Source organism: Bufo gargarizans, unplaced genomic scaffold (assembly GCF_014858855.1).
Source record: "Bufo gargarizans isolate SCDJY-AF-19 unplaced genomic scaffold, ASM1485885v1 original_scaffold_927_pilon, whole genome shotgun sequence".
Classification (NCBI taxonomy): Eukaryota; Metazoa; Chordata; class Amphibia; order Anura; family Bufonidae; genus Bufo; species Bufo gargarizans.
In genome coordinates, this window is record NW_025334760.1 from 17,012 (window position 1) to 41,076 (window position 24,065).

At 47.6% G+C, this 24,065-nt stretch overlaps 1 protein-coding gene across 1 annotated transcript in view; it reads left to right on the plus strand.

The window, feature by feature from the left end:
- BSN (bassoon presynaptic cytomatrix protein) overlaps positions 1 to 24,065 on the plus strand; it is a 60,492-nt gene that overhangs the window by 13,347 nt on the left and 23,080 nt on the right. The window contains exons 3-8 of the mRNA XM_044275177.1: positions 570 to 2,772; positions 3,144 to 4,075; positions 4,408 to 4,504; positions 5,147 to 5,275; positions 6,025 to 6,077; positions 22,267 to 22,331. Of these exons, the coding sequence (XP_044131112.1) occupies positions 570 to 2,772; positions 3,144 to 4,075; positions 4,408 to 4,504; positions 5,147 to 5,275; positions 6,025 to 6,065 (3,402 nt within the window). The 3' untranslated portion in view covers positions 6,066 to 6,077; positions 22,267 to 22,331. The remainder of the gene's footprint in view (positions 1 to 569; positions 2,773 to 3,143; positions 4,076 to 4,407; positions 4,505 to 5,146; positions 5,276 to 6,024; positions 6,078 to 22,266; positions 22,332 to 24,065) is intronic.

The window sequence follows — 24,065 nt, forward strand, 5'->3', positions numbered from 1 at the left end:
TGTTCCCATCAGAACTTCTCTAGGAGCTTCCACCTCACCCCCCGCCAAGTAAAATTAGATCAGCAAACTTTTAAAGAAAATCTTGGCACATTTTGTGTGGCATTTTATAGTACACAGACTTAAGACATAGCTCTGTTTCTGCAGTCCATGATTGTAATGGGTACTGGACTTTAACTGTCACAGACTTCCCAGCATTCAGTCTTTTGTCCAACCCTGACAACCCCAAAAAATGGAGTACATTTCTTTAAATGTGTCAGATCTATGCACAGCTGGTTTTAGGTGATTGCTTTACTCACTATTCACTTTATTTGATCAGTAGACAGCACTTCATAGACAGTAGGTAGTAGACTAGACAGCGCATGATAGAAAGACCACAGAATAGCCGGTAGATAGTGGTAGACCGGAGATAATCAATGGTAGACAGTAGTAGTTGATAGAGAACAGATAGTTGACAGTGAACAGATGTTTTTGTACTCATCTTTATTTTTAATGAACAGTTGTGTTTTTCCGTTATTTTTATTTTATGTTGTCTTGTTGGGCAGTCTACACATCTATTTTATTTGTTGTAGATTTCAGCTTTCCAGTCAAATACTTTGACACGCAAAGTGAAGCGAACCCTGCCCAGCCCTCCTCCTGATGAAGCTCACCTTCCACTGACCACCAGTCAGGCTCATTCCCAAATATACATGCCGAATCTCACACAGAAGATAACAGGAGGCCAAGCCATTCAGATGCCAAAAGTTGGTTTTCTTAAAACCATTGACCATGATCTGAAGATTGTAGAGCAAGAATCCACTAAACTACGCAAACAGCAGGCTGAGCTGGAAGAGGAAGAAAAGGAGATTGATGCTAAACTGAAGTATTTAGAACTTGGCATCACTCAGAGGAAGGAGTCCGTTGTGAAGGACAGAGGGGGTACCAGAGATTTTTCTTACCTCAGATCTCTGGGTGAAAATAGGGATTACATGTCAGATAGTGAGCTCAACAACATGCGAATGAATGGCTATGACGGCAGCACTCTCTTAAGCAGGACTAGCACAGCCCCCCAGTATACCGACTTTCAGGCCACACAACAGTTTCAAACATCATCTTCTGCTTATACATCTAGCACCTATCAGTACTCTGCTGGCCAAACAGTGGCCCCAGTTTCTGCACCTGCCCAGCAGACGAGGTTTCAGCAGCCACAGTACCCTGCGTCTAGTAACGGTCCATCACAAAACAACTTCCAGACCCAATTACCCAGTTATCCTGCACAAAGTTCATATCAGACTCACAGCATTGCACCAACAACAGGTTATCAGACAGATGTAGGCCTTCAGAGTCATACTGCTTTCAGGCCACCAACTACTTATCAAGCCCAAACCACCTATGCTAATCAAGCTCCATTGCAAACCACTTTACAAGCAGGGTTCCCACCACAAGCTGAGAGTCAAGGCACTCATCAGAAACCTCGGCAGACCTCACTGGCTGATCTAGAGCACAAAGTCCCCACCAATTATGAAGTCATTGGAAACCCCACAGTAGTCATATCATCAGCAACTCCCGACTCTGGTTTCAGTAACACAACTGTGTGCAGTAATTATGACCAGTACAAGACCACCGAGGTAAGACAAGCAGAAAGGGGTAGCGGAGCAGAGAGTCCCACCAATAGTTATCCTTCAGACTCTCTCTATACAAACTTAGAACAAAACATTCCTCGTAACTATGTAATGATTGAGGATATCAGTGAACTCACAAAAGAGAACCCTCCATCATCAGAAAGCCAAAAAATAGAACCTGGACCACAGTCTCTGCAGCACAAAAGTAATGGCCGTCACATGCAAGAGAAAAATGGCCACTTGGAAAGTGAAGGTTCAAGCAAGCCGCCATGCTGTTATTCCAGAGCCGAGGAAGAGTCTGAAGAAGATGTGTATGATCAGCATGGCACAGATTACAGAGGGAGAAGCAGCTATCAGCGAAGCAATGACAGCAATGGCAGAGACTCCTATTATTATGGAGATAATGATTCCAGGCACTCTACGCGTATAGAGAAACACGGATCTGGTGTTGGAATGCACAAACATTCCTCCAAAAATTTGGCGCCTGCTGTTGTGTCATCTAAGAGAAGTAAACACAGGAAGCAAGGAATGGAGCAGAAAATCTCAAAGTTTTCTCCTATCGAGGAAGCTAAAGATGTAGAATCTGACCTGGCTGCTTCCTACCCAGTGACCTCCTCAATAAGCAGCAGCAGCATCTCCTCCAGAGCTAAGAAAATGCAAGATGAGATTACTTATGGCTTGAAGAAAAATGTTTATGAACAGCAGAAATATTATGGCGTTTCCAGCAGAGATATTATGGATGAAGATGATAGAATTTATAGCAGCGGAAGCCGCTCGCGCTCTGCATCCAGTTATGGTATGGAAAAATCAAGTCGTGACTCGGGTAGCGGTCGAAGTAAATCTTATGAACGGGACAGTTCAGATAGGTATCACAAATCAAGTTCCAAACCTTCAAGTCTTACAATGAGTCAAAGCCGAGGAAGAGCTCCAGTACGGACACAGGCCTCAGAAGAAGAGAGTCCTGTAAGTCCTCTTGGGAAGTCCGTTGGTGGTCCTCGTTCGTCCGGTGGCTCCATGCCTCATTCTGCAGTGGACAGTTGTCCTCAGTTCTGTTCCAGCCACTCATTGCCTGATGTACAAGACCATGCTAAAGAAGTGCCAAGAAACCATACCTATAAACAAGAAGATGCTTACATGATGGACGATTCCCACTGTGTAGTGTCAGACAGTGAAGGTAAAGACTGTAAGTGGTGATGTCTCAGCATGCTGGAGATGATTACCTCATTTCTATTGTCTCATGCAAGTCATACAGAAATCTGCATTTTCCTGCATTTGCATGCTGTGCCTTCCCACCTCATCTCTCTGCCGTTTCTTTGTGTCAGCATGGTGCTGTTCAGAGGTTTCCGTGGTGGTTTTCCTTTTCTTTGTGTCATGTATGTTGCCACGTGGTGCACTCACAGGAAAGTATTGGTCCTTTGCTGTATCTCTGACCACGCTTGCATGTCCTATGCTAAATCTTGTAAGTTTGTTGCATGGCTTCAGTCTACTCTCTCTTCATCATTGGTCACAGTCGCTGACCACAGTTTTGTTTTTTGGTTTCTAAAGCCTATCATTTGGGTCAGGAAGAAACTGATTGGTTTGACAAACCAAGAGAGGCTCGTTCTGATCGGTCAAGATATTATAGCAGCCACTCCTCATCACAGAAGAAAATGCCGGTCAAACACACATATCATGATTATGATGAACCTCCTGATGAGGATATGTGGCAACATGAGGAATATTCTCAGCCTCGTCCTTCATCAAAAGAACACAGACATCATGGAGACTCTGGAAGGCATTCTTCTTCTTCCCGACACCTGGATGAACAGTCTAGACGATCATCTAAACAGCACCCAAGAGATCAAGGGAGACATGAATCACGCTCACATTCCCAGTCTGCCTCAGCTTTGAAGAAGTCGCAGCAGTCAGATTCTAGATCACAATCTGGCTATCCAACAAGTTCCTCGGACTATTCCCAACAGTCAAGGCAAACATTGAGTTATCACCATAGCTCAGAAACACAGAAGTCCCAGAAGCAATCCCAGATATCACAGCAGCAAAAACCAGACTCTCATCACCAGGGATCACAGCAAGCAAGACCGTCACAGACTGGACAACAGCAGCAAGCAAGACAGCAGCAACCTCAGCAACAAAGTTCCAGACAGCAGCAGCAGCAGCAGGTGTCCGGGCCTCCACAACAAGGGTCTCACCAGTCTTCTCATCAGCCCATGCCTCATCAAACAACTTCACATCAAACTACTCCTCAGCAGCCACCGCTTCAGCAAGGACCAAGTCAACCAACTAGGACACAAGTGCAACAGCAACCGCAACAACAGCAGCAGACACCTGGTAGCCAGGGGCAGACTGCGCCACGACAGCAGCAGCAGCCCGCACCTCAAGGACAGGTGCCATTACGGACACAACAGCAGCAGCAGCAGCCACAACAGACAGTGAAACCGCAGCAGAACCTGCAACCTACTGCCCAGCAATCTGCACAAGTAAGTATGACACAACCATAGAAAAGGGCGGCCAGACACCAAACATGTGGTAGCTAATTCTGGGAAGCCACTCTGTGCCATTTATTGTACTGGGGTCTTCTTATGTGCCAGAGGGTACTTTGACCTCATCAAATGAATGGCATCAAAGTCTCTCCAAGGTTTTGATACTGTACTCCACATTTATGAGTGCTGTGTGAGGTCCTCTGGTGACATGGCATGTACGCTCTTGGGTTCCTCATTGCCTGTTCAAGCCAGCAGAATCTCACAAGTGATGAATGTGTTGTATGTAGAAATTACTGGAGATATTGAATGTTTTGTTTTATCTATCCCAGCCAAAAGTAGAACCAATGGATGCCTCTAAGATGACAACAAAGCCAGCGGCTCAGCCAGGAAGGGGACCACAGACATCATTGGCAGGCGCTCCTGCAGGTGCGTCCCAGGAGCTCTGTATGTAGGAGAGGGGTCCCATCATAAGGGCCATCACTTTCAGACCACCAAAGGTAGTAACGTCTCATGTAGTGAAGCAACCAGATATTCCAGTCTATATAGAACATACCAGTCATATAGAGTCGAGTATTACACAAAGATGGTGTCCTAATATGGGAGAATTGTGTGCTACGGAGCAGGGATCACCAGCAAAAGTGAATGTGAGATGTGCAGAAGAAGGTGGAGACCAGCACTAGTCGAGGGTCTATACGAATCCATTCACCGCAGCAGTCTGGTATCTGCCTGCATTTCGTGGTAGTGGGTAAACACACAGCACACGGAGGACTGACCCTTCAAGGGGGTTAGTAATAGCAGATGAAGGAGGAGTGACAGGGTGTCTCTTCCACACAACTTACAAGCAGTCTGGATCTACTCTTGGGGGCCCATACGACCATGAGATGGAGGTAGGTTGAGTTCTTGGAGGTGCAGGGGTTGGCTGTATATCTGCTATTTCACGTAGGCTTTGTGATGGGGCTGTCAAAAAGTAAGTAGAAGCATCTTGGGAGGCACCAGAAGGCTGTGGAAGGAGCTGGTGTCTATATGTAGCCCTTATCCTGAGCGTTCTCAAGGAGTTCTCTTTAACAGGTGCAAAAATTGGCCCAAAACCAACCACAACAGGAGCGGCCCCAGGACAGCCTGGCCCCGAAGGTGAAAGCATGCTTTCCAAAATCCTGCCTGGAGGAGCAGCTGAACAAGCTGGCAAACTGACTGAGGGTAAGGGAGCAGCTCCAAATCTGTGGATAAAGGTGGAACATCTACAGGAGGGGATACATGTACACTCACATGATAGGCACATGCCACACTTGTGATACCTGGTATAACAGTTGTATAATGTATGATACATTGTATGACTTATATGATATGTGGTATGACATGCTTATGATGGATAGTACTGTATGTGTTATCATGTATGACAAGTGTATGCCATGACAGGTGCACTGTATGATGTATGACAAGTGTATGCTTGGTGGTAGGAAACATGGTATAACATATGGAAGATGTTTAATACGTGGTTTGACAGGTGTATGATGCACAGTATAACAAGAGTATGATACTTGGTATAATACATAATATAGCATATATGGCACATCCTGTGACAGTTGTATGATATACGGTATGACAGGTATGTAACGTGTGGCGTGGTATGATGTATGGTATGTGGTATGACAGATGGATGATCCCTGGTTTAATACATAGTATGACTTGCATGGTACATGGTAGGACATCCATGATGGTGTCCTCTTCTGGTTGTGTCCTCACATATTGGTGACATCAGAGTTTGGATGGGGAACCCTGACGTGTAAATTGGTTCCTCGGTGTCAGGCAGCAGCTGACAAGTTGGGGTTCCTGTCTAGTGACTGTGGTCGTGGTGGTATGTAGTGGATCTTCTCACCTCCGTGTTCCTGTACCTCCATCATCTTCTGCTCTTTACTGTTTTACCTTCTTCTCTTCTCTCTTTTCAGCGGTGTCTGCATTCGGCAAGAAGTTCTCCTCATTTTGGTGAGCGCCATCAGAGGTGAGTCTCCATCTTGTTCTGACGACATATTTTTGGATGATCATGTATATAAATAGAAGTACCTGCACTAGCGTACTAAGAACACCATGGCACTGCTATTCTTCAAGTGTACGTGCTGGAGCATAGTGCCTTGTGGTACTGGAAAATATGTGCCCTTATAAATCCGGATACAGATGTATCGCTTATACATCAAAATGGCTGCAAGAACAGCGCTAAAGTACCGGCAAGTAGTGGCTTGTCTTATTCATCCAGTGCGTTCCGCATCCCACCCTCCTGTAGGTCCGGATGGGTTGATGGAACTGAGCTGCCGAGTGTCACAGCAGGTAAGTACCTCCGGCTCACCTCGTACACGTTCCGGCCGGTAGCTGGGATGCTCGGATATAGCCCGCAAATCCGTGTAATGTCACAGTCTCTGGGCACGGAAGCCTGTGGGGATCGAAACACCACCAGTGCGTTTCAGAATGTACGAATTCCTTCCTCAGGGACGGGGTTTAGCTATTGATATATTCACTGTTCTCCACGTATAACATTGGGGTTTTTGTGGTTATCATGGGGTTTACACACTCCACAAAAATTCCACTGTGTTATATTTGGGGGTCTTCTTCCTGCTTATGACACTGGGCTGGTAGCTGTTGACTATTATTCTGCCCCAGTGTTTTTATTATTTCCCTACACTGTCCCGCTTCTTCATTAGCTTGGGTAATGACAGGGATTTCTTAGTGTCCTTTATGTTTTCTTTCCCCCCTTTCTGTAATAAAGCTTTGCGGTTCATCTTTCCCACTTCTTGCTTAATTGTATTCCCATAGACCAGTGACAACTCCCAGATCAGATAGACACATGTATCAGATATTACACAATACAGTTAGCAATAACACAATGCAATTTACCCCCGAAAAAAAGGAATTCCTTATAAAAAATAGATGTATAGCATAGTCCAAAGACATTAGTCAATAGAGTTAGTTCCCAGTTATTGCCCGGGAAATAGAAGGAATTGGTGTTTGCAGGAATAAAATGAGATTTTTAGTTATTCCGAGAATGTTCATTGTGGTTTGGAGGAGATTTCTCTAGATACCATTTACACAGACTGTTGGTGGTGAGGAGTCGGTGTATATAGATGGTCCCGATACGCTGCTGTCAGTATACATGATTATAGAAATGTAATTCTGCCTTCTATGTAGGTTACTGAGCAGTACATCACCGCTGCCCTTGCGGCCCAGTGTTATGGCGTCCCATGTGGTGTCCGTGTATCATTCGTGGAGGCCGTCCGGCCTGGATTGCCTCTACTTTATAGGGTGTGTCTTTGCGTCCCGCGCGATCACTGGCGCCTTGCGCTTTTTACCTCTCTTCAGATGAACTCCGATCTCTGGTTGAGGTATAAGGTTATTCAGACTTGATCTCACCTCACCACATATCTGGCCCTAGGATTTTCTTTACAGTAACAAAATAAAGAAAAATAAAAACCAATATACCAGTTATGACTGTCAGTAATAACCAAGGAAAAGAGGGGGGGGGGGGGGGTAAGCCCCATATTACCTCTGCCCCCTTACAACACCAACCCCATCAAATATAGGACTCTGAGACTGCTCTTCTTTGAACCTCTTATTGTTGTTGGGGGGTAGTCGGCCACAGCTATTTATTCAAAAACTATAAACACCAAAACCGTGCGATCTGCCAGCCACTGGCCTCCCATTTGTCTCCAACACCTCTCCGTTGTATTAACCTGCCGCAAGTGTGACTTTACAAAATGTAACCAGGCATGTACCTTGTCCACATAAAGAGTGCAATCGAATCCAAACATGAAGACCAGAAACAGAAAATTACAACCAGAACTGAAAAGCCTTAAGGGAGGGAGGGACACAGCGCTTCCGCTTAAAGAGGAGGAGAAGAGGTGGGACAGGGATTTATATAGCCTGCTTGACCCCCCCCCGTACTGGATCCCTGCATTAACCCTAACCGGAATGCCAGGGGTATAGCTGCAACCGAAGGTAGGGGAGGGAACCACCAGTCCCTGCCCACCCTCCATAAACAGTCGGGTGACCACCAATCCGGTCAGTATAGATACAAATAAAAGAGTGGAAACTAGGTCAAAAATGCACCTGTACTTGACTTGCGTTTTTGATGCATTTTTTGGCACATCATTACCTTTCCATATTCATTGTACGATATCATATTTTCTCTATCTAGTTGCTTGTAATTGTATACCATGCTTCCCGAATCCATTTGGAATAACTGAGATTTCATTATATTCTATAGCACTAGATTTATACAATATTCTTCTATGTTTTTTATTTTTATTAGTTTTTTTGTTATTATTTTTCTATAATTATTTATATGGTCCAGTTATGGTTTTGGATGTGATCAAGATATCTATTTAATTACTTTGAATACACCCCCAATTTAGGAGGTTTAAAAGAAACGAAGGGACTACTGGCCCACTATCTGAGTGTCACGGATGTAGTAGGGGAGAACACCAAAAGACAACAAGAAGGAAGAGGAAAGACACTAGGCCTCACCGCTAGGGAAGGAAAAGGGTCACCACCTATAAAACCCTGCTCCTGGCACTAACTTCTATCCGTATGGGCACATCTCGATGGTAGAGATGCCCATACACAGGAACCTGGAAAACCCTGGTAACCCTTGGATGCCCTAAAGGTAATTACAGGGCAAAGACAACCCCTTCCTTCCCTGGTGAAGGAACCAGAGTCTCACTGAGGCCTAGTAAACAACCGGGGGGTGGGGGGGGGGGGGGGGGGAGAAATACAAAACACAACAAGCGGAACACTTAACTTCTGAGGATGATTAATGAACAGGACTTCAACAAGAGCCACACTCCAGCTCTTCCAAAACCAAATGAAGCTATCCAGAGCAAGGAGTGATGGGTGAAGTCAGACTAAATAGGGAGAGGTAAAGGTCACATGATCCACACCTGAACAGGAGGGGTGGACATACCAGCAACATACAGACAAAGTGAAACCATAAGAGGCTGTCAGCTCACTCATGTGCAGTCAGTTTTTCAGACCTTCTAACACCTGTCACTAGTGTGACAGTACCCCCCCCCCCCCCTTCTACGGGTGACCTCCGGGCACCCAGGACCAACCTTATCAGGATGAGCTCTGTGGAATGCTCTCACCAGACGACTAGCATTAACATCAGTCGCTGGAACCCACATCCTCTCATCTGGAACGTACCCTCTCCAATGATCGAGATACTGGAGGGATCTCCGGAGAACTCGGGAGTCCACAATCCTGCTGATCTGAAATTCTAAATTGCCGTCCACCATGACAGGAGCGGGAGGCAAGGAGGACGGCTCAACAGGTTCGACACATTTCTTTAACAACTATTTATGAAATACGTTATGGATTTTCAAAGCCTGAGAAAGTTCAAGATGGAAGGCTACAGGGTTAACAATGGCAGTGATCTTATATGGACCAATAAATCTTGGGCCCAATTTCCAAGACAGTACCTTAAGTTTAATGTTTCTTGTAGAAAACCACACAGAATCATCCACTCTCAGGTCCGGACAACTCATACGTTTCCTGTCAGCCGCACGCTTATGACTGAGGATGAAAAGCCGAAGAGAAGGACAATTGTACACCCAGTCGAGTACAGAACGCTTTTCATAATCTACAAACAAACTGAGTCCCTCTATCGGACACCACATCAGAGGGAATGCCATGTAGTTTCACGATGTTGTCGACAAACACCTGCGCAAGAGTTTTAGCATTGGGTAGACTAGGTAATGCAATAAAGTTTGCCATTTTACTAAAACAATCGACAACCACCAGAATCACATTTTTTTCCCGAAAATCTGTAAATCTGTGATAAAATCCATGGACAAATGGGTCCAAGGTCTGGACGAGATGGGCAATGGAAGCAGAGATCTGGAAGGCCGAGTATGTGTCACCTTAGCACGTGCACAGGTACCACAGGCTGACACACAGTCCTCAATACACTTACGCAATCCCGGCCACCAGAATCTGCGAGAGATGAGATCGATAGTCGATCTGCTCCGAGGGTGCCCAGCAAGCACCGTGCAGTGATGTTCCTTGAACATCTTGTGACGTAATTCGGGGGGGAACAAACAATTTCCCCTGAGGACAAGAGTCCGGAGCATCCTCCTGTGCCTCCAACACCTTGGCCTCGAGATCAGGATAAAGAGCGAATATGACTACTCCTTCAGATAAAATGGGACTGGGGTCATTAGACTTCCCCCCCCTTCCCCCCAGGAAAGCTACGCGACAATGCATCCGCCTTGACATTCTTAACCCTAGGGCGGTAAGTGACGATGAATTTAAATCTGGTGAAAAACAATAACCATCTGGCCTGCCTTGGGTTCAGTCGCATAGCCAACTCCAGGTAGGTCAGATTCTTGTGATCTGTAATTACCGTAATAGGATGAATTGCTCCTTCCAACCAATGCCGCCATTCCTCGAACGCCAACGAAAAATGCACATGGGCGCCATTTACAGGGTGAAGGACCCTGCGACAATGATTGCTCCTACCCCCACCTCGGATGCGTCAACCTCAACAATAAATGGCTGAGACACATCCGGTTGCACCAAAATAGGGGCAGAAGCGAAACATTCTTTCAGAGCAGAAAAGACCTGTAATGCCGCATCAGACCAGACAGAAATATCCGCACCCTTCCTAGTTATTTCTATTAAAGGTTTAACCACCGATGAATAGTTCAACATAAATTTATGGAAGTAGTTGGTAAACCCCATAAGCGCCTTCAGATTTTCAGTTCGATCCCAGTCCAACACGGCACGGAGCTTCTCGGGATCCATACGAAAACCTGAGGATGAGAGCAGGTAACCCAGAAATTGCACTTCTTCCTGTACAGCAAATACACACTTTTCCATTTTAGCATGAAACTTATTCTCTCTTAGGATCTGTAAGAGAGTGAGTCTCCATATTAGGCGAATAAATTAGTATGTCATCAAGGTATACAATGACAAACCTCCCCACCAGATGATGAAAGATGTAATTGACAAAGTGTTGAAAAACCGCAGGAGCATTGGTTAACCCAATGGGCATGACCAGGTTTTCAAAATGACCCTAAGGGGTATTAAATGCAGTCTTCCACTCATCCCCCTCCTTGATCCTTACCAAATTATATGCCCCCCTCAGATCCAATTTAAAGAACACCTTGGCAACAATCTGACTAAACAAATCCGGAATCAAAGGAAGGGGGGAAGGATCACGGACGGTAATACGATTGAGCTCACGGAAGTCCAGACATGGCCTCAGGGTACCATCCTTTTTCTTTACAATGAAAAATCCAGCAGCCACTGGGGACTTGGATGGTCTAATATGTCCCTTTGCCAAACTCTCGGTGATATACTCTCACATAGCCTTTCTTTCGGGTTCCGAAAGACTATTCAACCGAGATTTGGGCAATTTAGCTCTGGGAATAAGATTGACGGGACAGTCATACTCCTGATGCGGAGGCAACTCCTGGTTACCACTCTCAGAGAAAACACATCAGAAAATTTAGAAATGAACGAAGGTACAGTTTTAGTGGTAACCATAGACAATGATGCATTAAAACAGTTGTCCATGCAAAAATCACTCCACTCGAGAATCTGTCTCACTTGCCAGTCGATGTTAGGGTTATGTTTCCTTAACCATGGTAAACCCAACACCAACGGAGCAGACAGACCCTCCAATACATAACAGGAGATAGATTCCTGATGCAAATCACCCACAACCCACCATTCACTACCTGCGACAGGCATTTTTGGGCGAGAGGTGCTGAGTCAATTGCAAAGACAAAAATACTTTTCTCAAATGCATTAGTAGTCAATCCGTGAATGCGTACAAACTGTCCATTAATCAAGTTAACTCCTGCCCCACTGTCGATAAATGCTTTGATTTTCACAGTTTTGGACTCTAGCGCCACCCCGGCAGACAGGAGAAAACGGGTACTACCAGTAAAAGACAAAAGTGCTCCCCACCCACACCACCAATAGAAAATTCAGGGGTTGGCAGCATTACTCATCCCACTCATTTGGGTACTGACCAGAAAACGGCTTACAAGCCAGATGGTGCGCGTAGATAGGGATCTTGGCTGGGGGTCCCAACTGTAACGGACCGTTTCAGCAGACAAGGGGTTAAAATCCGTTTAGGCGATATGCCCCTTTTCTGAGAGACAGGCACAGCTACTGCAGAACACCAACCTCCCGAACTGGATACAAAATAGCACTCCAAACTGGAACCTCACAAATAGCTGCCGGCAGACGAACAGGAAAAGCGTACAGTCAGCTTACACTCCTGGCAATCAGTCTCCAACAGCATACAGGGAATCCCCCCAATAACGAGACAAGGCTCCGTCTTGAGGGTCAAACAGTGGTCTGACTGTACTTCAGGTACAGCCCCTTTTATTCATAAAAAACAAACATAGTACTGCCCACAGGGTTTTGAAATCCAACCAATCAATATCTTACAACACACAATGAAAGTACAGCAACCAATCGTTCCCGCCCCCTAGAGGACCAGAAGGGAGACTGCGACACAGGACAGATACAACATATCCCCACAATGCATCATGGTTTCCTCCTCTCTGCCTGGGAGACAACCGAGGGCAATCTAATTATCTCTCAGGACAAAGGGGAGATCACCAATACACATGTGGAGACAACAGGACAGACATCACCATTTAAACACACAATGGGACAATAGAACCACACCCAGCATATTCCTCCCAAGCTGACAAGTTACACTTATTATAAATTGTTACAACTTTGTGAGGTTACATTGTCCATACATATAACTTACATCAATTTAAACAGTATAACTTGGGGGACAAACCAATCAAAAATTCACTTGAATAGCGTCAGGGGTTCAAAAGTTAGCATGGGCCATAATCCTGAGGCAAGAGGCTTTTAAACAGCCCCCTCCAAAACACCGTGGCGAGGTTGGTTTCGCCACACCAACTCATCCAGACAATTCAATAATCCGCAGCACTTGCCAGTTGGTGTTTATCAAGGCTTGATAAAGACCAACTGAGGTCGAAACGTCGCTGTATACTGGCTGCTTGAGTGAATAAATCACCATTATTTTCATCTACCGGCGAGTGCTGCGGATTATTGAATTGTCCACACCACCAATAGTAATTTGCAGATTGAACGTATTTTTCTTTTTGTTTACACCTTGATGCTGCAAGTACGGACAAATATTCACAAAATGTCCCTTCTTGCCACAACAAAAGCAGACTCCTTTCACATGACCCAAGCTTTTGCCAGTAGTTCCAGTAGTAGCTCCTCCTAATTACATAGGCTTATCACAAGGCACAACCACCAGTGTCTCTCCACCATAAGTGTCAAAGGAAGCAGTACCCTTGTACAGTACGTCCTGAAGGTGAGGACCCCTAGATCTCTCCCTCAGGCGTCTATCTAGACGTACAGTGTAACGGACCGTTTCAGCAGACAAGGGGTTAAAATCCGTTTAGGCGATATTCCCCTTTCTGAGAGACAGGCACAGCTACTGCAGAACACCCAACTCCCAAACTGGATACAAAATAGCACTCCAAACTGGAACCTCGCGAATAGCTGCTAGCAGACGAACAGGAAAAGCATACAATCAGCTTACACTCCTGGCAATCAGTCTCTAACAGCATACAGGGAATCCCCCCAATAACGAGACAAGGCTCCGTGTTGAGGGTCCAGCAGTGCTCTGATGTGCTGGCACACCCAGCCTGGTTTTTATTACAGTTGTTTGCAAATACAGGACAGATACAACACATCCCCACAATGCATCATGGTTTCCTCCTCTCTGTCCCGGAGACAACCGAGGGCAATCCAATTATCTCTCAGGACAAAGGGAAGTCGCCAATACACATGTGGAGACAACAGGACAGACATCACCATTTAAACACACAATGGGACAATAGAAACACACCCACACAAAATCCTCCCCTCTGCCGATGATGATTATTGAACACACTGGCGAATATAATTATCAATGGCAGAGAAATACAGTTTTATAAAAACATATCACAGGAACCCCAAAACATGCAATAACCCCATAACCAATATATCCTCGGAACCGGGGGATCTGGGTGAACCACATATCCGAAATTCACCCACATCCGTTGAGTAGTCTGGAAGATACAGTTTTATGCCAGTTACACCGAAAATATACAAGTTATACAGAAAATAGTCACTAATAAATGTGTCCCCTGTTTGGTAGTTTCAAACTACTGAATGATGTCTCTGTGCACCAAATACAGGCAAGATAGCACCGTGTGGAAAGTCAGAACAGTGTCTGTGAGGTAAAATGGCCGCTATCTATTGTTCTCACCATGTGCTTCATCCATTGTTCTCACCATGGGAATAGTAAAATCCAAGCAAGTAAGGCAAATGATGCAATCCAGGGACAGAGGGCTCAGTCCCAAGTGCCTTAAGACCCAATAACTTAAGGGACCATAATCCCAGGGCAGGAGGCTGGTAAACAGCCCCCTCCAAAACACCGTGGCGAGGTTGGTTTCGCCACATACAGCAAGGGACATAGCTGCTTCCAATTACTCAGGATTTTCATGAAAAGCCAATGCATCCTGCAGTCTCTCAGAGAGACCCTGACAGAATTGGCTTTGGATAGCAGGATCGTTCCACTTTGTATTGGTAGCCCATCTCTTAAATTCAGAGCAATAGGTCTCCGCGGAATGTTCTCCCTGCTGCAAACTCCGTAACGTGGTCTCGGCCTGAGAGATCTGATCTGGGTCATCATAGATAAGACCCAAGGCTCTAAAGAATTCATCTACCGACTGGAGGGACGTTGATCCGGTCGGCAGAGAAAAAGCCCAAGATTGGGCGTCCTCCTTAAGCAACAAAATAATCATACCCACACGTTGACACTCATCCCCAGAAGAGTATGGCCGCAGCCTAAAGTATAATTTACATGACTCCCTGAACCAGATGAAACCTGTCCAGGAGAGCCACCTTCGGTTCAGGGCAGGTCTGGGACCCACCACTGGAACCAGCAGCCTGTGGACTCTGAATCTGCTAGACCGTCGTGTGGAGGTCTGCTACCTCCAAAGTCAGATTCTCCAGCTGTTCGACCAGTGCAAACATAGTATCTATAGCTGCACAGATCAGAACAAAAATGGTGGTATTGGCTCTGGATAATGTCACGGATGTAGTAGGGGAGAACATCAAAAGACAACAAGAAGGTAAAGGAAAGACACTAGGCCTCACCGCTAGGGAAGGAAACGGCCTCCACGAATGATACACGGACACCACATGGGACGCCATAACACTGGGCCGCAAGGGCAGCGGTGATGTACTGCTCAGTAACCTACATAGAAGGCAGAATTACATTTCTATAATCATGTATACTGACAGCAGCGTATCGGTACCATCTATATACACCGACTCCTCACCACCAACAGTCTGTGTAAATGGTATCCAGAGAAATCTCCTCCAAACCACAATGAACATTCTCGGAATAACTAAAAATCTCATTTTATTCCTGCAAACACCAATTCCTTCTATTTCCCGGGCAATAACTGGGAACTAACTCTATTGACTAATGTCTTTGGACTATGCTATACATCTATTTTTTATAAGGAATTCCTTTTTTTCGGGGGTAAATTGCATTGTGTTATTGCTAATTGTATTGTGTAATATCTGATACATGTGTCTATCTGATCTGGGAGTTGTCACTGGTCTATGGGAATACAATTAAGCAAGAAGTGGGAAGGATGAAGCGCAAAGCTTTATTACAGAAAGGGGGGAAAGAAAACATAAAGGACACTAAGAAATCCCTGTCATTACCCAAGCTAATGAAGAAGCGGGACAGTGTAGGGAAATAATAAAAACACTGGGGCAGAATAATAGTCAACAGCTACCAGCCCAGTGTCATAAGCAGGAAGAAGACCCCCAAATATAACACAGTGGAATTTTTGTGGAGTGTGTAAACCCCATGATAACCACAAAAACCCAATGTTATACGTGGAGAACAGTGAATATATAAATAGCTAAACCCCGGCCCTGAGGAAGGAATTCGTACATTCTGAAACGCACTGGCGGTGTTTCGATCCCCACAGGCTTCCGTGCCCAGAGACTGTGACATTACACTGATTTGCGGGCTATATCCGAGCATCCCAGCTACCGGCCGGAACGTGTACGAGGTGAGCCGGAGGTACTTACCTGCTGTGACGCTCGGCAGCTCAGTTCCATCAACCCATCCGGACCTACAGGAGGGTGGGATGCGGAACGCACTGGATGAATAAGACAAGCCACTACTTGCCGGTACTTTAGCGCTGTTCTTGCAGCCATTTTGATGTATAAAGTATAAACGATATTGGAAAGAGCACAACAGCGCCTTATCTGGATTTTTGTCTACACATGATGGTGCTCTCTAATGGATATGGGACATAGGCTGCAGCAAAAGTGGCGTTAGAGGTGCTAGCGCTAGTGTACCGTTTGTTTTAATTGTTTTAAAATAATTTTGGATGATTCCGAATATTTTCTGTTTGGTGATTGGTTCAGATTTCAAATGGAACTGGTAGAATGCATCAGTGACAACTGTATGTGTACAAGCCGACCGCCATGTGTATAAGCCGACCGCCATGTGTATGAGTCGACCGCCATGTGTATGAGCCGACCGCCATGTGTATGAGCCGACCGCCATGTGTATGAGCCGACCGCCATGTGTATGAGCCGACCGCCATGTGTATGAGCCGACCATCATGTTTATGAGCCGATCAGCATGTGTATAGGCCGACGACTATGTGTATGAGCCGATCACCATGTGTATGAGCCGACCGCCAAGTGTATGAGCCAACCACCATGGCCGACCACCATGTGTAGCAGCCGACCACCATGTGTATCAGCCGACCACCATGTGTATCAGCCGACCACCATGTGTATGCGCCGACCGCCATGTGTATGAGCCGACCATTATGTGTATGAGCCGACCGCCATGTGTATGAGCCGACCACTATGTGTATGAGCCGATCAGCATGTGTATGAGCTGACCGCCATGTGTATGAGCCGACCGCCATGTGTATGAGCCGACCGCCATGTGTATGAGTCAACCTCCATGTGTATGAGCTGACCACCATGTGTATGAGCCGACCACCATGTGTATGAGCTGAGCACCATGTGTATGAGCCGACCACCATGTGTATGAGCCGATCAGCATGTGTATGAGCTGAGCACCATGTGTATGAGCTGACCACCATGTGTATGAGCCGACCACCATGTGTATGAGCTGAGCACCATGTGTATGAGCCGACCACCATGTGTATGAGCCGATCAGCATGTGTATGAGCTGAGCACCATGTGTATGAGCCGACCGCCATGTGTATGAGCCGACCGCCATGTGTATGAGCCGACCGCCATGTGTATGAGCCGATCGCCATGTGTATGAGCCGACCGCCATGTGTATGAGCCGACCACCATGTGTATGAGCCGACCACCATGTGTATGAGCTGAGCACCATGTGTATGAGCCGACCGCCATGTGTATGAGCCGACCGCCATGTGTATGAGCCGACCATCATGTGTATGAGCCGATCAGCATGTGTATAGGCCGACAACTATGTGTATGAGCCGATCACCATGTGTATGAGCCGACCGCCAAGTGTATGAGCCAACCACCATGGCCGACCACCATGTGTAGCAGCCGACCACCATGTGTATCAGCCGACCACCATGTGTATCAGCCGACCACCATGTGTATGCGCCGACCGCCATGTGTATGAGCCGACCATTATGTGTATGAGCCGACCGCCATGTGTATGAGCCGACCACCATGTGTATGAGCCGATCAGCATGTGTATGAGCTGACCGCCATGTGTATGAGCCGACCGCCATGTGTATGAGCCGACCGCCATGTGTATGAGTCAACCTCCATGTGTATGAGCTGACCACCATGTGTATGAGCCGACCACCATGTGTATGAGCTGAGCACCATGTGTATGAGCCGACCACCATGTGTATGAGCCGATCAGCATGTGTATGAGCTGAGCACCATGTGTATGAGCTGACCACCATGTGTATGAGCCGACCACCATGTGTATGAGCTGAGCACCATGTGTATGAGCCGACCACCATGTGTATGAGCCGATCAGCATGTGTATGAGCTGAGCACCATGTGTATGAGCCGACCACCATGTGTATGAGCCGACCACCATGTGTATGAGCTGAGCACCATGTGTATGAGCCGACCGCCATGTGTATGAGCCGACCGCCATGTGTATGAGCCGACCATCATGTGTATGAGCCGATCAGCATGTGTATAGGCCGACAACTATGTGTATGAGCCGATCACCATGTGTATGAGCCGACCGCCAAGTGTATGAGCCAACACCATGGCCGACCACCATGTGTAGCAGCCGACCACCATGTGTATCAGCCGACCACCATGTGTATCAGCCGACCACCATGTGTATGCGCCGACCGCCATGTGTATGAGCCGACCATTATGTGTATGAGCCGACCGCCATGTGTATGAGCCGACCACCATGTGTATGAGCCGATCAGCATGTGTATGAGCTGACCGCCATGTGTATGAGCCGACCGCCATGTGTATGAGCCGACCGCCATGTGTATGAGTCAACCTCCATGTGTATGAGCTGACCACCATGTGTATGAGCCGACCACCATGTGTATGAGCTGAGCACCATGTGTATGAGCCGACCACCATGTGTATGAGCCGATCAGCATGTGTATGAGCCGACTACCATGTGTATGAGCCGATCACCATGTGTATGAGCCGATCGCCATGTGTATGAGCGGACCGCCATGTGTATGAGCCGATCAGCATGTCTATGAGCTGACCGCCATGTGTATGAGCTGACCGCCATGTGTATGAGCCGACCGCCATGTGTATGAGCCGGCCGCCATGTGTATGAGCCGACCGCCATGTGTATGAGCCGATCGCCATGTGTATGAGCCGATCAGCATGTGTATGAGCCGACCGCCATGTGTATGAGCCGATCGCCATGTGTATGAGCTGATCGCCATGTGTATGAGCTAACCGCCATGTGTATGAGCTAACCGCCATGTGTATGAGCCGACCGCCATGTGTATGAGCCGACCGCCATGTGTATGAGCCGATCAGCATGTCTATGAGCTGACCGCCATGTGTATGAGCCGATCGCCATGTGTATGAGCCGATCGCCATGTGTATGAGCCGGCCGCCATGTGTATGAGCCGACCGCCATGTGTATGAGCCGATCGCCATGTGTATGAGCTGATCGCCATGTGTATGAGCCGACCGCCATGTGTATGAGCCGACCGCCATGTGTATGAGCCGACCGCCATGTGTATGAGCCGATCACCATGTGTATGAGCCGATCAGCATGTGTATGAGCCGACCGCCATGTGTATGAGCCGACCGCCATGTGTATGAACCGACCGCCATGTGTATGAGCTGATCGCCATGTGTATGAGCCGACCGCCATGTGTATGAGCTGATCGCCATGTGTATGAGTCGACCGCCATGTGTATGAGCTGACCGCCATGTGTATGAGCCGATCGCCATGTGTATGAGCCGACCGCCATGTGTATGAGCCGACCGCCATGTGTATGAGCCGACGGCCATGTGTATGAGCCGACCGCCATGTGTATGAGCTGATCGCCATGTGTATGAGCCGACCACCATGTGTATGAGCCGATCGCCATGTGTATGAGCCGATCAGCATGTGTATGAGCCGACCACCATGTGTATGAGCCGATCGCCATGTGTATGAGCCGATCAGCATGTGTATGAGCCGACCGCCATGTGTATGCGCCGACCGCCAAGTGTATGAGCCAACCACCATGTGTATGAGCCGATCAGCATGTGTATGAGCCGACCACCATGTGTATGAGCCGATCGCCATGTGTATGAGCCGATCAGCATGTGTATGAACCGACCGCCATGTGTATGAACCGACCGCCATGTGTATGAGCTGATCGCCATGTGTATGAGCCGATCGCCATGTGTATGAGCTGACCGCCATGTGTATGAGCCGACCGCCATGTGTATGACCCGATCGCCATGTGTATGAGCTGAGCACCATGTGTATGAGCCGATCAGCATGTGTATGAGCCGATCACCATGTGTATGAGCCGATCAGCATGTGTATGAGCCGACCGCCATGTGTATGAGCCGACCGCCATGTGTATGAGCCGACCGCCATGTGTATGAGCTGATCGCCATGTGTATGAGCCGACCGCCATGTGTATGAGCTGATCGCCATGTGTATGAGCCGACCGCCATGTGTATGAGCCGACCGCCATGTGTATGAACCGACCGCCATGTGTATGAGCCGACCGCCATGTGTATGAGCCGACCGCCATGTGTATGAGCTAACCGCCATGTGTATGAGCCGATCGCCATGTGTATGAGCCGATCGCCATGTGTATGAGCTGAGCATGTATGTGAGCCGTATACAATGCATATGAGCTGTATACCATGTGTATGATCGGCCACCATGTATGTAAGTTGTATACTATGTGTATGAGCCACATACCATTTACAGTTGTGTTCAAAATAATAGCAGTCAGACATCACTAACCTGATCCATCACTGTTTTTGGTAGAGATGATATTTCTACATGGCAAATAATTTACTAGCAGGTGTAGTAGAGTAATAGAAACCCGACAGTCAGGACCTGCTGCTGCTGATTCTCTGTAATTCAATCACTTGAAAGGGGCATGTTCAAAATAATAGCAGTGTGAAGTTCAATGAGTGAGGTCATTCATGCTTTAAAAAAACAAGTGGCAATATTAAAAAAGGAAGGCAGCAACTGTTGTACCTGCCGGTCACAGTGCATTTCTCTCTGAAATTCTGAGGAAAATGGGTCGTTCCAGACATTGTTCAGAAGAACAGCGTACCTTGATTAAAAAGTTGATTGGAGAGGGGAAAACATATAAAGAAGTGCAGAAAATTATCGGCTGCTCGGCTAAAATGAGCGCAAATGCTTTAAAATGGCAGCCAAAACCTGAAAGACCTGGAAGAAAGCGAAAAACTACCATTCGAATGGATAGAAGAAAAGCCAAAATGGCTCCAGGAAGATGGAAGAAGGTGTGAAGTTCCCTGTGAGTCCTGTTACAATGAGAAGACGCCGATGTGAGGCCGAGCGATCTGCAAGAAGCCCCCGCAAAGTCCGGCTGCTGGAAACAAGACGTGGGCTGAAGAGCTTACAATCTACCAAAGAGCCCATTGACGGCCTGAAGAGACATTCTGTGGACTGATGGAAGTGAGATGGTCCTTTCTGGGTCTAGTGGCCGGAGACAGTTTGTCAGACGACCCCCAAACACTGAATCCAGCCCCAGTGCACTGTGAGGACAGTAAAGCATGGTGGACAAGCATCATGATACGGGGCTGTGTCTCAGACTACGGTGTGGGGCCTATTTACCGCAGACCAGGGATCAGTGTGAATCCATCAGAATACTGGAAGAGGTCCTGCCGCCTTATGCTGGAGAGGAAATGCCCTGGAAATGGGTGTTCCAACAAGACAACGACCCCAAACACACCAGTAAACGTGCAAAATCTCGGCTCCAGACCAACAAGACTGACGCCATGGAGCGGCCGGCCCGATCCCCGGATCCTAATCCTATAGAAAACTTGTAGGGACATCAAACATGCAGTTTCTGAGGAAAAACCAAGAAATAGAGAAGAACTGTGGGATGTGGTCCGATCCTCCGGGGCCGGAGAACCTGGTCACAGGGGCAGAAGGTGGTGACTCCGAGCAGCACAGACGCCCAGCAGGTCTCAGAGACCGCGGCCATACAACCGTCAGTGACGGGATTCAGAGGAGAGGAAATCCCCAGACATTTCTCAGTTTATAGAGTGAAGAAGACAAACACTGCTATTTTATTGAACAGTCTAATATTCACTTTTCTTCCATTTCTTTATAGGAACAACACAAATGTGATATATTTTCCTTCATGTTGTGATTTGGAATAGAAGGTGCAGTGTTCCCGATGCATCTGTGTGGATGGAGGTAGAAGCCATTAGAAGGATTTGGAGCTTTAGTCACTTTTTTAAACACTGCTATTAATTTGAACACAACTGTATATGAGCTGTATCCTAAGTGTATGAGTCGTATACCATGTGTGTGACCGGTCATCATGTATGTGAGCTGTATAACATGTACGAACCATATACCATGCATATGAACCGTGCATTCATTGCCTCCCGCTATGCAGGCTGCGGCCTCCGGAGTGACCCAGTCCTTTGTCTTCCTGCTGCAGGGTGGAGATCTGAAGGAAGATTTAAAGAAGATGATAAAATGCAGCGCTGGACTCTGAGTATAAAAGTGAGTTTCTGTATGTTAGACGTTTTTCATGAGAAACGAGGAAGCCTTGCACCACGGAAGGGAGAAGACTGCAGGGTCACGAGTCATTTCTAAACACATAAAAATGTGTCCTCTATGTCCTGTAATCCAGTGTCCTGTATATCCCGTGATCCAGTGTCCTCTATATCCTGTAATCCAGTGTCCTGTATATCCCGTGATCCAGTGTCCCCCATATCCTGTAATCCAGTGTCCTGTATATCCTGTGATCCAGTGTCCTCTATATCCTGTAATCCAATGTCCTGTATATCCCGTGATCCAGTGTCCTCTATATCCTGTAATCCAGTGTCCTGTATATCCCGTGATCCAGTGTCCCCCATGTCCTGTAATCCAGTGTCCTGTACATCCCGTGATCCAGTGTCCCCCATGTCCTGTAATCCAGTGTCCTGTATATCCCGTGATCCAGTGTCCCCCATATCCTGTAATCCAGTGTCCTGTACATCCTGTGATCCAGTGTCCCCTATATCCTGTAATCCAGTGTCCTGTACATCCTGTGATCCAGTGTCCCCTATATCCTGTAATCCAGTGTCCTGTATATCCCGTGATCCAGTGTCCCCCATATCCTGTAATCCAGTGTCCTGTACATCCTGTGATCCAGTGTCCTCTATATCCTGTAATCCAGTGTCCTGTATATCCCGTGATCCAGTGTCCCCCATATCCTGTAATCCAGTGTCCTGTATTGTAACAGTTCTCCTGGCACCCCGACTGGGTACCTCCATTGATGGATGCTTTTAGTGCTTCCCAAGGGCTCCAAGCACTCCACTTGACAGTGTAAGCACTGCCGACCCAACGAACCACTGCAGCTTGGTTGGGATCTCGCCGTCTTCTACCCACCCTGGACCTACGACAAGGCTTCCAGGTTCCAGTGGGTGAACCTCTCTTCCTTCAGAGAGCGATGCAAGAACAAACTCCTCTCCCTGCAAGGTACACTGCCGCTGGGGAAGGGAGACGATGCTCTCCTCTCCCTGCAAGGTACACTGCCGCTGGGGAAGGGAGACGATGCTCTCCTCTCAATGCAAGGTACACTGCCGCTGGGGAAGGGAGACGATGCTCTCCTCCCCCTGCAAGGTACACTGCCGCTGGGGAAGGGAGACGATGCTCTCCTCTCCCTGCAAGGTACACTGCCGCTGGGGAAGGGAGACGATGCTCTCCTCTCCCTGCAAGGTACACTGCCGCTGGGGAAGGGAGACGATGCTCTCCTCCCCCTGCAAGGTACACTGCCGCTGGGGAAGGGAGACGATGCTCTCCTCCCCCTGCAAGGTACACTGCCGCTGGGGAAGGGAGACGATGCTCTCCTCCCCCTGCAAGGTACACTGCCGCTGGGGAAGGGAGACGATGCTCTCCTCCCCCTGCAAGGTACACTGCCGCTGGGGAGAGAGACGATGCTCTCCTCTCCCTGCAAGGTACACTGCTGCTGGGGAAGGGAGACGATGCTCTCCTCTCCCTGCAAGGTACACTGCCGCTGGGGAAGGGAGACGATGCTCTCCTTTTCCTGCAAGGTACACTGCCACTGGGGAAGGGAGACGATGCTCTCCTCTTCCTGCAAGGTACACTGCCGCTGGGGAGAGAGACGATGCTCTCCTCTCCCTGCAAGGTACACTGCCGCTGGGGAAGGGAGACGATGCTCTCCTCTCCCTGCAAGGTACACTGCCGCTGGGGAGAGAGACGATGCTCTCCTCTCCCTGCAAGGTACACTGC